General features: G+C 36.2%; 3 protein-coding genes across 4 annotated transcripts in view; 1 reads left to right on the top strand and 2 right to left on the bottom strand.

Annotated features, from left to right (window-relative positions):
* The first annotated feature begins 1,147 nt into the window (after positions 1-1,147).
* On the top strand, positions 1,148-2,267 carry LOC113403769 (uncharacterized). Its single transcript, XM_026644356.2, has one exon. It carries the CDS (start codon positions 1,170-1,172, stop codon positions 2,037-2,039), a length of 870 nt encoding a protein of 289 aa, XP_026500141.2. The 5' UTR covers positions 1,148-1,169; the 3' UTR covers positions 2,040-2,267.
* Positions 2,268-2,445: 178 nt separating this feature from the next.
* On the bottom strand, positions 2,446-4,040 carry LOC113403770 (uncharacterized). The gene has a single exon (XM_026644357.2). The coding sequence runs from the start codon at positions 3,887-3,889 to the stop codon at positions 2,453-2,455; it is 1,437 nt and encodes a 478-aa protein (XP_026500142.2). The 5' UTR covers positions 3,890-4,040; the 3' UTR covers positions 2,446-2,452.
* Positions 4,041-6,081: 2,041 nt separating this feature from the next.
* LOC113403772 (R3H and coiled-coil domain-containing protein 1) overlaps positions 6,082-14,988 on the bottom strand; it is a 43,154-nt gene continuing 34,247 nt past the window's right edge. For both annotated transcript variants that reach the window (XM_064217985.1, XM_026644360.2), the window contains 4 exons: positions 11,413-11,527; positions 10,890-11,011; positions 10,556-10,676; positions 6,082-10,136 (listed from right to left, as the gene is read on the bottom strand). In XM_064217985.1, the coding sequence (XP_064074055.1) occupies positions 10,600-10,676; positions 10,890-11,011; positions 11,413-11,527 (314 nt within the window). In that variant the 3' untranslated portion in view covers positions 6,082-10,136; positions 10,556-10,599. The remainder of the gene's footprint in view (positions 10,137-10,555; positions 10,677-10,889; positions 11,012-11,412; positions 11,528-14,988) is intronic.

The following is a 14,988-nucleotide window of genomic DNA, read 5'->3' as shown; positions in this document are numbered from 1 at the left end:
TGGTTCAATTTGAGATTTCGTTGATTTTCGTGATACGTTCCTTTACTTGTGTCGAGATTTTTGCTCGTAACGAAGTAAATATCATTATTACGCATTAGCATTTCATTTCTATATGTAGTCGTCTTAAAGTTGTCATCGACATCATCCGATTTAATTTCCATGTTCCTTGGATTATTTATATCACTGTTATCTGGTCCATTCAGCTGGCGATTATTGTTGGAAGAGACGTCGCTTAATATAATTGGAATTAAAGATTTCATTGAAACACCAGCATATATACTCGGCGTGGGTTTATGCATTTTAAAATGTGAGTCCAATGCGCGCTCATTCAATAATTTAAAATTTTGATTATTGTTTCCTATGTAGAATTTTTTATGTGGTATTTGATTTTTTCTGATATTTTCACCATCGTTAGCAGCAGATAGGTAGCCAGTTGGAATATCGTCAAAAATATAATGCGTTAACACTGGAGACACCAAGCAGAAGCACACGACGGAACCAATCAACTTGACCATGTTGTCCATGATGTCGGTTTGACGATGTGTAGTTCTCACGTCGTTTTTATATGCTTACTTTCAGATTTGTTTACTGAGGCGGCGACGATTTGTAAATAAACAATTACATTAAACAATGTGTATCACTATAACAACACAACTCAAGACAGAAAATGACAATGTATTATAAATAATTTAAAAAAAAAAACCAAACACGCAATTAGTGAGGATTTCAACTACAACAGTACGATAAACATGAAAAAGTTTTACTGACACATTTTGTTGCTGTGAATAGACTGCAGCAACATTCTGTTGTTATAAATATCAGTTGGGGCTGAGTGTCCTAATGCCCTTAGCAATATAAAAACGAATAGCAAAACTTTAAATTTTACTTTAAGTTTTAGTTTAGAGACCCTTGCACGCAAAGGTCGTAAAAAAATCTATAAATGTTTCTAAAAAGTAAATTTCTTTTGATGCAATAATGTTGTTAATAATAACATGAGACATTGTTATCAAAACAATCGGGAGTGTTAGTCAAACCAAATTCTCATGACAAATATGTTTAACATAATTTATAATAGCTATATAGACAATAATTAAAACATCTCACTGCTTACATTCAGTCTGAAACAATGCGACAGCGCTAGTCGAGGATTAACAGAGCTACTATTAACAATGAAAGTTTTAGCAATAACTTTATTTAGTACTTTGATAATTATTGCATCTCGAGCCAAGGTAATTGCAGAAGAAAAAGGCAAACAAAATATGAATGAATCGTACGAACTGAAGAGAGAAAAATTATCAAGGCAAGAAAGAATTCTTCGTGATTTTTTTAATTCTTACAATAGTAAAATTCGGAGGCCGAGAGAATTCACCAAGAAATCGAAAGAGCCTGATAATATTACCGAAATTAAATCAACAATTAATCCAAAAGTAGCTCTCGTAAAGAAGCCCATACCTAAGTTTACTGATACTGACACTAATGAAGAGGATTATCAGTTGAAAATGAAATATCCCGTTAAATATTTAGATTCCATGGAGCACGAAGACGAGGACTTCAATCTTGACGATTACGACTTTGATATTCATCACGATGAGTTTGCTGGAAGAGGCAAGCCTTTAGAACCTAGAACGAAAATAAAGTTAACTGAGAGACGTACAGGACTCGAATCTATTAAAGAAGGTGTGGAAAGACCTAAGTCCCCATTAAGTCAGAATAAAGTAGTTATGCCACGGAAAATTAACCACGCGTCTAATAAAGTTGTAAGAAAAGCTGTTCAAGTGATAAAAATCGATGACTATGATGATGATTTTTCGACCAGCACTGGAGCCCCACGAAAGGAAACCAAACCCAGTAATGATGATATGAGTAACGAGAATGAAGACAGTAAGGAATATGAGAGTCAGGGCTCGGTGAGAACAGTGAGATCACCTGCGATCTTCAGTAACTATTTTGAAAAGTTTAATGAAAGATCAACCGCATTTATGTCAAAAATTTTAAGCTACCTTCCGATATTTCCTCAAGTACCTCCTCCAAAAAACTAGACAAGGTGCCAGTTATACTGAACAAATCAACGCTTGATTATTTGCTAGAAATAGCTATATTATATGTTATAAGATTATGTCTTTTGTCCAAAACAAAGTCGAAGTGAAGTTTTTTTGCCCATTTTATGAATCACGTGTTAATTTTGAGTACACTGTAAAATAAACGCTTTTTTGTTTTATTTATATTTATTTTAAAAAACATATAAAATTAAATACAACAAAATATTTATTAAATACGGGAATTATTGGTTTGATAAATGCATTTAAAATATACAAATACCAAACAATCATTTTTCCTATCACATCATATCAGAATTCAGTTTATTTGCTTCGTAAATTCTTAATTTAATGTATTATGAAATAAAAACTAGAGAAATCAATACGATGTTCATTATTCCTATCATTTAAATCAGCTAAATATTAAAATAGTCGGCATTGTTACTGAAGGCTGCATTTTTGACTAAGTCTCTAAACTGATTATATTTATTTTCAATCCCTCCATGCCGCTGTTTCCCAGCATGTGTCTGGTCATAAATGTGGCTTGAAACATCTTCTGCTTTGTTCAGTTTATTTTGAGTATTTCCTAACGCCGCTGCCGCCTGTGAGCGTAAAAGCGCTTCCGATCCACCAACACGTACTTTAGATTCGCCATTTTCTTCTTTGTTAACACTGCTATTGTTATCGTCAAAGAATTCATTGTGTTCTTGGTATTCATCTTTATGGTAAACTTTTCGGAATCCTTTCTTTTTTCCACCTTTATCAGTGTTATTTTTGATGGAGTACTTGGCAACTTTGTTGTGATCTTCTGATCCAAATCTGTTTGTAAAAGCATCAGCGAAATCTTTAAACGCTCCATAGTTTTGATCATTTTTCTTGTAGTCTCCTGTATAACTATGTTTGTTTTCTTTGCCATTTTTATTAAATTCTGAATCGTGATCGCTAGCGTAACTTTTTCCGTTTAAAGATTCCTGTATTGTGTCGCGACCAAGTGAATAATCTGAACGATCTTCTGGATTATTGTCGTTAAGACGTCTTACACGCTTAGAAGAATCATAAATATCTTTGAATGGTATCTTATGATCGACTTCTTTTGCCCATGGAATGCCTTTGAAATTCAATGGATCATCATCATACGTTTTATCGAAGTAATCATTAAGAACGTATGAGAAAAAAGGTTGGTTCCCGTAATTAGGATTATCAGTCGTCAAGACGTTCATATCTTTATAACTAGAATATATTTGAGGATCAGGAATGTCCTCATCTGAATTCTCATGCACGGGAATAACTTTGTCAACCTCAAGAGAAATGAAACGTTTGTCTTTTGCCTTCTCGTATTCAATGTTAAAATTCATCGGCTCATATTCGTAGAGACTGTGATAAAAGTAAGGCCAACCGTAATAATTTCTGGAATCCGTTCTAATATCTTCATCGTCATTGTGAAAATCGTGGTTCGTGTCGTAGGTCGATTCGATATTACTCGCAGCTACATTCTGATATTCACCTGTGTCAGACATGGAATCGTATAGATATTTTCTTGACGAAGGAGGTCCTTTAGTTCTGTTGTTATATGAGCTATCGAATAGTTGAGTACCTTTTTCTTTACGTTTTTTCTCGTCTAATTTCATTGAACTGTCTTTTTGATCCCCTGACTCCGAGCTCGATCGATCTCTTATTTTATTGTAGAATGTAGAAAACTTAACCGGTTCGTCATTAACTTGAGTATAAACGTAACCAGAATTAATCGGTTGTGAATTTGATCTTGCTTTACGTGAAATGTAAAAATGTTGAACTGTTTGCATCTCGAAGCACGCGCGCGTTATCAAACACAGTAAGACGAATATACGTTTCATCGCGACTTCATAACCCACTCTCACGCAGTTTTGTTTGTACTGGAAATTGTTCCTCTATTGATGTTTATTTCAACTGTTTATAACACCCCACTGCAGCGGTCATTGTTTTAAGACAATAGCTTTACGAGCGGTCGCATAAATTAGAAATGTCCTGTGTGTCGGGTCAATGAACAAGTGCTCTCTATATCTTCTACTCTATAATTTAAGGGTGAGATATAACTACTTTAAAATATACAGTCAATAAGAAATATTATTTTAAAATGATGTAAATTTTCTATAAAATCTATATGCTAATTGCCTCTACAAGACGTACAATATGTAAGTTACAGTTTTTTAAATTATATTTTATTACGAAGATTCCGTATTAAATGATTATAGTATTGAATGTTAGCTTTATTTAGTGTAAAGCTAATGACAGGCGTAGTAATGTTGCTTTAATTTTGTTATTATCTCGGAACAAGTTAAAACTGTTGATTAGTAATGTCAGATTATACTCTTTGGATGTCAACTCTGATCTGTTTGGTTTATGTTTTATGTTTAAATTACTTTAAATTTGGAATGTTAGTATTTGTTCAGATTGAATCGTGTCATATTTATTAATTCCGTAAAAATCACTCGAAGAAGTAACGTGTCTAGTTATCTGACATAACTTATGTATTTTATATAAATTTCATATTGATTACATTTCAACAGAAATAAATTCAAAAATGTTTAAGTTAAAATAAATAGTTTTCTAATCGGTCCTTAAGTGTCTTTTTGGTTTGAATATGACCCAATTAGTCACATCTACCATTCAAGAATAACTGTCTCAGAAGACTACGCATCTGTCAACTCGAGCAAAACAATAACACGAATAGAATATAAACCAAAATATTCTATATTATATATTACTATTATAGTATATGCTTATTTGATATAATTGTATATATCTAATATATTTTACATTAATAAAATTAATAGACTCCCAAGAATAATGATATAAATTGTAATACATAATTTATAATATTAAATAATTCCTAAACAAACATGTCATTAATTTTCAATGCTATTTTAAATAATTATTTAACAATTTTTTCTAGGTTTCTCTTTTGATCTGTAATAAGGCCGTCAATTTCTACGTGTTATTCTGATATAGGCAATTAATTACCGCCGCGCCGGAGACCTTCGATTCGGTCCGGTGCATTATTGATTACTATGTAGCAATTTTCGTAAGAGATTCTATTGTCTGTCGCCCACATCAATGGACAATGAATGTATTTAGAAACAGGGGAATTCTAAATATTTAAATATCGCAATGAAAAGCGCAATTATAATCATTGTGTTATTTTAATAACCTTAAGTATGTACATTGTATCAACACAAGTAGTTTTTTTTTTTAAGCATAGGTTGGCGGACTTGCAATTGGGCCACCTGATAGTAAGCAGTCACCACTTCCCATAGACATTAGTGCCATAAGAAATATTAAGCATACCTTACATCACCAATGCGCCACTAACCTTGGGAGCTAAGACGTTATGTCCCTTGTGCCTGTAGTTATATTGGCTTACTCATCCTTAAAACTGGAAAACAACAATATATGAATGTAATTTTAATACACTCATTACATTACGTACATTATTCATAGAAATTGGTAATTTCATTTTTATAAATTTGTTCTCTTAAAGGGACCTCACTGGTGCATCGCACCGCCTTACCCTATGAAATTAATCACATAAGAATTCAGTGCAGGTTCGGATTGAACCGCGCTGCTTATTTACGATCTACGTGTCCTATCCACTGTGCCATCGGCTCTTTCGTAATAATAATTACCCAGATAGAGTACACGGGGTAATGTGAAATAATGCGTCTTTTTGTTAATATGTCACTAATATATGATTATTGTACTTTGATATTGATCTTTATATGCCTTTAGCTTTATAATCGGTGTTGAAATAAAAAAATAAAAAAATCTGTCTATTGAGGCTTCATGCATAAACGTTGAACCTACTAGGATTTTATTTGGTGCCAAAGTCTAGAGCCAATTACCAGTGGGATGTATTGCCGAATGCCATTCAGAAGGCCGGTTGACAGGCGCGTCTAGTAAACACAGACCGATAATTACATACAAACCGTTGTATGTATGACAAATGTTCGTAAATGTAGATTTTTTAAAATAAAGACTTTATATTTAAAGGAATAAATAAAACAAACAATGTATTTGACTATTTATTTCATAATTAAAAATTCAATGAGTACAAAAATATTTATAAATATATAATGTTCTCAACAGAATCTTACAGACACAGACGCACAAGTTCACAACAATATTGCCAGCGTTTGTTAAATTAAATCGAACCAAAATTGGCAACACTTTAAAGACCTATCCGCGCAAGTCAATAAATAAAATTGCATTTTTTGTTTTTTTTTTTCCGGGTGATATTAAAGAGGCTAAGATACAGCCCGTATACAGTTCACGTGTCACGTTGACAACATTTTTTTTTAACTAAACTAATGGACGCGGATAGATCTAAAAAGCTGGTTTCAAAAAACAAAGTACACATTAATATAAAAGTCAAAACTTTAATTACAAATAAGGTCCCGTTCACGTGATAGATTTTTTTTCGACTATTCTATGACTTTGGATTTTACATAGCTTATAAAATATGACTTTTTTGTGATCGTTTTATTTATCTACCGAATATCTGTTTATTGGAGTGGGGATACAAATCGGACGTCATCACTTGTTAAATTATCTGCAAAAATATCGTTTCTATTGCATAATATACTGACAAATCAAAAATACGTTATAATTTAAAAATAAATCATTTGCAATCAAAATAATTATGGACGGTCAAACTAACATTAATTTAACATTAATACACTATTAAACGATGGTGTAAATGCTTTAATAAGTTGCAAATACGTGTTAAAATCGATTCGATGTGATATTTACCGAGTCTTACAACATGTGTGTATAATTGTATTCGTAAAATATCGATAGAATCGCTACATCACTAACAGACCCGTCGCTCGATTCGAGAGCTCCCACCGGTGCTGCGGGTGCTGCGGGTGCTTCTCGGAGCCGACTCGAGGTCCAAAAGAATTTAGTGCATTAAAAGCAAAATCGACTAATTTTTTTAAAGAAAAGTATAATTTTATTTTTGCTTAACGATAACTTCAGCTAGTCAGACAACGTTTATCATTGATCTCTTGAATTATAGAAGTTTTCACAATGTCGTGATTGTTTCGCGACAAATTATTAAAACCCGACTTTAAAGGCAGAGAACCAGTCACAAACAGACCGACTCCTGTATCGGATCGAGATGAGATATCATAGACATTTTTTTTTCTTTATTATAGCTTAACTTCTAAAGACGATAAGAATATTATTATTATTTAAAATTGCAACGACCATCGATAGTTCAATACTACGTCTTGTTTGAATTAAATTTGAATCGAAGTTTTAAAAAATATCTTATCGAAACAAATTGACCGACGTCGGAGGGAGAAACTAAGCACGTACAAACACTAATAGAGATATTCGATAAATGCTTAATTATTGATTAAATTTATCGTATTATTATTAATACAGTTTAATGTTACAAGATCGTCTTTGAGAATTCCAAAACAATGTATAAAAACACGATATCAATTAAGGAACAATGGAATATTATCGATTATTAAGACAGAAAAGAAATCACAAATATGTTTTAATTTTCGAATCTTCTTCACGTTCATTAGTCAAGAAAAATAATCTACGAGTAAAAAACTTTTTATTAAATGTGATACTTCGAGTATCCGTTTAAATCCACCGCAAAAAACGCGAGCCACACGGAGAAAAACAAACATCAAAAATTTTCAAAAACACTCAACAATGTAGCATATATCATCAGCATATATGATCGATTTTCATAACGTTATGAAACAAAGACGCAATCGAACGACTACACGCGACGTCACTTTCGATGGCAAAATCACGTTTTGATATTTCACGACTGAGTGACATTTGTATGATACGAGACAACCCCCACGGAATAGGCCAACGTGTTTATGATAAACAGACGCTGTCGACGACCCCCCCCCCCCCCCCCGTGACCCCCCAGACAGCAAAACAGTTCTACTTAAATCATATTTGTTATTTATCTATTGGGGCGCGCCGTCGGGAGGGAATAGACCGTCGCCTATATTGAATATTTCTGCTTACGGAAAAGTTTGCAATGAAAAATACACGTTCGAACCGGCAGCGGATACCTACTGTCGTTTGGGACTCGCGCTCGCTGGTGCCGCCGATGTTTCAAACGATGCTGTGAAAGATTTTAATTCTGTCAATTATATATACACAAGATATTCCACTTGAATTCGATCTCAATACGAGCGCCGCCCTAACACTCTATTATTATGATTCGCTAATATTTGGTATTAAAATACTAATATAACATATTATTTATATACTTTACGAGTAAAACATATTACAAAGTTTCTTACGGCGAGATAGTTTGCTAGGACGACATTACAGTTTTAGTGTTTCCTGATTAATATTTAATCTAGCCTAAAGATGAAGTATGCCAGTGCGACGTCCAGTTAAACGTTCACGTGCAAGTGAAACGATTACAAAACGATTACAAAACAATTACAAAACAAAGCAAAAGAAAACTTCGTACAAATAATTTTTTAGTTATTATTAACCAAACGCTTCTTTGTAAAATTAACAAACGTTTGTTATTAAAACATTTCCTCGTTTGATCAGACAACGAAACACACAGAAGCAGTTTATATTCCGCTCCCTCTCACTCTGACTCCACTCGGCTCCGTCCCCGTCCGGCCCCGAGTGGAGTCACTCACGTAGCGTAGCTTCGATGAGTGAAAATTATTCTAGCATTAGTGACAACAAACAGGTTTTAAATATAATTGCGTTGTCTCAGCGAAGAACTTATGTACGAAATATGCTTATCGGTAGTTATATATATAATAAAGTAAATTAAAACAACACAATATATAAAATAATATTTTTTAGAGATCAAGCTTGTTTTTAGACGATACAAACTAAAAGTGATGAAAATTGAACTACGCCTCTCGGCGAAGATATCACTCGCACCGAGTCTGTGCACGGTTGTGTGTGTGGGGGGACGGTTCGGGTGCGGAAGAGTGGCGTGGAAGACTTCCCACCTCCAGTTCGCTAATGACAATTTTATGAAAAAAAAATCTCAATATATTTTATTGGACTGACCTCAACGAGTACGTGAAACGCGTAACATATACTTTGACTAAATTTTAAAAACAACCGCTACAGAGAATTCCATACATCTTGTTCACAGCGTCATCTTTTTTAATAATCACATTCAGGTCAATACCGAACATAGTTAATCCCAAATCACTCGAGGTGGCCAAAAGACCGAGGAGAACCATTGAGATCGTCTTTTCTCTGTCCGTATGACAAGTAAACATTATATAACGATTTCGTATAATTTTAAAACATTTCGTTTCCTCGGCGGTACGTTCGCGCCGAGGGGAAGTGAATACAACATAGTTTGAGCCTCCAAGCCGCCGCTAGATGGCGCTACGAATAAAAACATCACAATTTACAATACATAATCATTCTCAAATTGAATGCGTCAGTAATATACATGTAAGCTGGTGCAGGCGGCGCCACAGCCGGCGCGCGGACGCGGCACGAGATATAACGACACGCATATATGTATAGGTGTATACGTATACGGGTAAGGGGAACACGCGCGCCGCCCGCCCTGCGATGACTTCGGAAGGAGGTCACAAGTTAAACACGACTAGTAAATGTACTGCACAGTGATTCATTAAATATTGATCGTGATTGGTGTCGGCGACGGACAGCACGTCCCCCGTGTGTGGAGGCATTCAATAAAATACCTGCCAGTTTCAGAAATGTTGAGCCAAGTGAGCGCTCGTTGGTGGATTGTCACGTCACCAGCTGCCACCGTTGAATTACCAATTATTTTAATCTCAATCGGTCAATTTGACTTTGACCAGCGTTCACTTCGGATCAGTCCAACTTGAACGTTGATACAGAGCGAGACGTCGGGCGGGGCCGCGACGTAGAGCGGGACGGCCCGTGCGGGCGGGGCGGCCCCGTCACTCACTCGATTTAACTAGTTTATTCGTTCTTTGAAAATTATCTATCATTAGAAATTATTTAACTTTACGTATAATATACATGTATTTGAGAGTTTCTTATTTTTAATTATTATTTAGTAAACGAGATGTCGACGCTCCGGCGCGCCGACTCGGCATCCATCTGGAAATTTTATTATAACAATTATTTACAAGAAAGTACCAGCCCAGCCCTCCTCTCCTCTTGTTTTATTTTTGTACGACATCGTTAAGGAGGCGGCTTACCGCTGCCGGTCGTACTAGAGATACATCATTATATCGGTGACGCGCCGCCAATCTTAGCAATAGAGATGTTATGTCTTTTGCGCCTGGGGTCACACTCACCGTTAAACCAGAACACAGCAAAATAAGTGCTGATGTTTGGCGGTTGAATATGTGACGAGTCGGCGGTACCTGCCCGAGGGACTCGCAGAAAGCTCTACCATCGACTAATTAAGGAGAACTTTTAGAGCTTATTCCATTAATTACGAGCATCTTAATGATGAATAAAAATATAAATAAAAATAAAACTCATAACGCATTGCAATGTGATGTCTACATTACCTGCACAATGCCGTAGCTTTGTGTGTGTGTAGGGGGGGGGGGGGCTACGCGTCGAGCGCGCTGTTGGCGAGCGACCCGTCCCACGCCTCCTGCTTGTGCAGCGCCGACAGCCGCTTCTTCTCTGCGGACACACGTCACCACACCGCTCACTACCCGCGCACGCCGCGCGTCTCGTCGCGTCGCCCTCGGGCCGCCGAGACCATACCTTTTCAATTCTGCTCGGTGTCTCGCATTCTTACTCCTCCATTCTAGTTCGTTTCGTCTCTACTACAGTGCTGCGAGCGAAAAGGTATGATTCCGGCTCCAGCCCGCGGGTGGGGGGGGGGGGGCTCACCGCGCGCCAGCGTGATGAGGCGGCGCTCCTCGGCGCGCTCCTGCCGCGCCGTGCTGAGGCGCACGCCCAGCGCGCCCGACACGAGGCGCCGCGCCAGCGCCGTGCACGTCTCCGGCCGCTGCCTGTGCACCGAATACGGCCGTGTCGGATCAAAGTATTCTTTATGCGAGTGGGCTCGAAAGGACACTTTTGAATCGTCACGTTACAGTGTCGAGACAAATGTGAAGCTCCCCCCGGTTCGGAAAGTAGAGTCTACCGAGAAAATCAGTAGTTCTCCTTCCCCCATTTTATTTACAGAGTACGTGAAGTACGACTACATTTACGCATGTCCCGCCTGGAAACCAGCAGCTCCTGAGTCCATGCTTTTTATCATTAGTCTTGTATTGAGTAATTTGCCTTATTTATCAATGTTTTGTTGACTGAGCTTTAAATTTTGAACTACCAACCGACCAACCGTCATATTTAAGTTGCTTTAGAGTGTAAAGCGAGCCGCAGCTCATGAAGTGCGCCTCTATGCTCGTACCTATACGGTTGCAGGAACTCGGCGCATTTCTTCGCCTTGTTCCGTGACTCGAGCGTGGCGGCGTGCAGCGGTCGACACTTTGCCAGCGGCCTCTGCATCGACAGCACCTCCGCAGCTGGAAATATGACAAATAACACTTATCATCATACTATAGAATGAATATGTATGTATATATGTATTAATCAATATACATTTAAATAGCACTTAATCCGAACAGAAGATTAAGGCGCTTAACCGCTCCAATTTGTAAAATATGACTCTAATATAATATATAATATAACACGAAATCTAAGATAGCTCAGTCAATAGAACACCTCGCTCTTCAGTGATGACAATGACCTTGCATCCTCGCGTGCTCTATTGACATAAGTGTAATTCATCTCGAGCTAAGCAGTAATACCATTACTAACATCATGGGTAAATCTGCGTGCGTCAGGTGACTAATGATAGAAGCAGTTTGTTATTAAGTTACAAAATCAACTGCATAACGGAGGCGGACGCCGACGCCGAGGCCGAGGTTGTCGACAGCGTAGAAGTTTTTATTTATTTACTGCAAATGCATCGCCAAATAATGACCTTTTCATAAATTTTGTTTATATATAAATAATAATGTCTTTGGTCACAACTGTGAGATTCCCACAAATATCTTAAGTAAAACTCTATACCTAATTATTTACCAGAAAAAAATAATAAAATTTGAAGTCAAGTATATTCTTTTTTACTCTTTGTTAAAATAAATTCTCTGTACCGTGATCGACATCCACTACTATATATATTTCTAACTGAACGTGCGGCTTGACCCGCGCGAAAATTAAAACAAATGACCTATAGCACACAAACCGTCAGTACCATTCGAACCAATGGTGGGGTGAATTAAACAAAGTAGTCTACGTCCTTCCCCAGTACTCAAACTATCTCCATACCAAATTTTATCTAAATCGGTTCAGCGGCTTAATCGTGCAGAGATAACAGACATTTACTTTTGCATTTATAGCTATAATTATCTGTCGGATTGAAAATAAAGTTCTTTAAACCAAAGGTACAGACGGAGCCATCGTAAGTGATTATTATATTTATCATAACATCGAAGCAACTGATATGCTCCTGTAATGTCAATAATATAATTTTTAGTTTAACAGTAATAGAAGTTCGCATCACAATCCGAATAAACTGATAATAATACCGACAATATCGACAATAATTTTACCTAAAAACGTAACGTTATAATGTAAATTATAAAATAAATGAATAGTAAATATTGGACAACATCGCATACATTACTCTGATCCCAATGTAAGTAGCTAAAGCACTTGTGTTATGGAAAATCAGAAGTAACGACGGTACCACAAATAGCCGGACACAAGACAACATAGAAAACTAATGAACTTTTTCTACATCGACTCGGCCGGGAATCGACCCCGGGACCTCGGAGTGGCGTACCCATGAAAACCGGTGTACACAATACTCGACCACGGAGGGCGTCATGTATATCAATCATATCAAAACCGACCTTACATACAGTAATCCATTTCGATGTTCAACAAAATAAAATCGATGCGTTTTTCCTAATTACATCTTGCCATGCACGGAGCTAAACGTATTTCTAACCTTGATTTCAATAATAAATTATGCATGTCGAATCGTTTCAGAGTTATGAGTTTCTCAAATAACCTTTGATTACCACGCGCTACCTTGAAGTGTACTTGAAAATTTATGTTTTTACAATCGAAACGAGAGGAAGAGTCAATAGTGACGGATATACGTAGTAAAAGTACTTTGAAATTTCAGATAAAGTATATGCAGGCGTTAAAAAACTTTTTTTTTTTCTATATACTTGAAGACTATACAATAGAGGCTCGTAAGGCTGCAAACTAATATCGATGTTAAATATCTACCGTTACGGGGACTATTTTTTTGGACTATAAATTGTTTTTTTTTTTTTGATTATAATTTATATTAGCGAAGGAGTTGAACTAATCTATATATACTTATCTATATTGACATAAACCACCCCCAATGGATATTATAATTATTAATTTTAAATGGATTAAAACGTGTTTCTGCGATATGGCAATACCGTAACCGATATCAGATTGGCTTGCGATAGATAGATGATTGATGACATTATTACACTTTTATTGATTTATATATAATAGTCTTTAATGCAATGCAATACTAAGTTAATAATAAAATATACATTGGATAAAAGTCGCATGTAATGCAACGGACGGCGTCGTCGCTGAAGCGCGACTTGGGTAAAGGACTGATAAATATAGTTTTATTAGTAGAGACACAAATATACTCATAAATTGCAATTCCGCTACCCAGTGGATTCAATTACATAATAAAACACACGAAGGAGGTATCTTTCACTCGTGCTTGACCTTCCTCTGGCTCACTAGAAATTCCCTTTCCACCCAAATAGGCTTACACGTTACCGCTAGAGAGGCATACCTACATAACAATATACTTCCACTTCAACTATTCTTCGTTAGGGAGTCAGTGTAAATTTAATCCCACGTCCAATTATGTCGATCGACGTCGGAACTTGTTAATTCGTCTTTACGTGTCGCCGAGCATTCGACGCGAGCCTGCGACGTGACTATCGTATCATTTTAATAAAGAATCGTATTCCGTACTACACAACAAATAAAATTGCATCCACCTATCTTCAATTAGTGTTTTTTTTTTTTTATTTAGACACGAGGCATCTGGTACTCCTCCGTCACGTAATCTATTGAAGAGCACATTTAACATCAAGTGGTTCCTTTGTACAATCTAGTCTAATATTATAAATGCGAAGGTAATTCGTTCCGTCTGTTTGTCTGTCTGATACTCTTTCGCGGCCAAAACATTGAAACGTATTTGATGGAATTTGCTATGAAACAAGCCTGAACCCCAAGTAAATACATCCCGCCGACATATCGTTTCTTATAAAGGCTCCGTTGCCGTCTTAAATTTTAAATGTCTACTATAGAACATTGTTACAGCGACAATAGAAGCAATGTTATATTGTTCGTGTATACACGTTACAAAAACGAATTGGCTGGTTTCAATGAATTTCGACATTTCATAACTTACATATTGGGACAGCACTCAAAGTAGTTTATCTCGCAAATTTAATAAAAATTAAATTAAATTATACTTAAAGTGAACGTAGGTGGGGAAGCGTCTTATATAAATTAGTGTATTGTAATTCTTGTTCGCACATAACCCTCAACAATGTTGAAATATAGGGTAACTATATAGACACGAATATATATACGACAAAGAATATTGTTCACTACTTAATCGGAAAAAAATAATAATTTACGACGCTGTCTGACGAAAATGTGGCGCTTAAATTTCGATGGCGATCACTTATCAATCATTTTCACAATTCTACTCTCTTTTTATTTTTTATTTTTAAATTTAATAGGTAAGCCGACGGTCAAGTTCGCAATCTAATGGTGAATAAACACCACCAATCATAGACACTGGAGGCCAGTTACCATTGGTGGCCCATCTAAGTAATCAATGTTTCATCTAAGTAAACAAACTTATAAACACCATAAATATGTAAACAACACTATCTTC

This window comes from Vanessa tameamea, chromosome 20 (assembly GCF_037043105.1).
Source record: "Vanessa tameamea isolate UH-Manoa-2023 chromosome 20, ilVanTame1 primary haplotype, whole genome shotgun sequence".
Taxonomy (NCBI): domain Eukaryota; kingdom Metazoa; phylum Arthropoda; class Insecta; order Lepidoptera; family Nymphalidae; genus Vanessa; species Vanessa tameamea.
The sequence above is the reverse complement of the archived record's forward strand: the minus strand, read 5'-3'. Positions and strand labels throughout refer to the sequence as shown.

Coding starts and splice junctions, on each gene's coding strand:
- LOC113403769 (XM_026644356.2), top strand. CDS start 1,170: ATGAAAGTTTTAGCAATAACTTTATTTAGTACTTTGATAATTATTGCA.
- LOC113403770 (XM_026644357.2), bottom strand. CDS start 3,889: ATGAAACGTATATTCGTCTTACTGTGTTTGATAACGCGCGCGTGCTTC.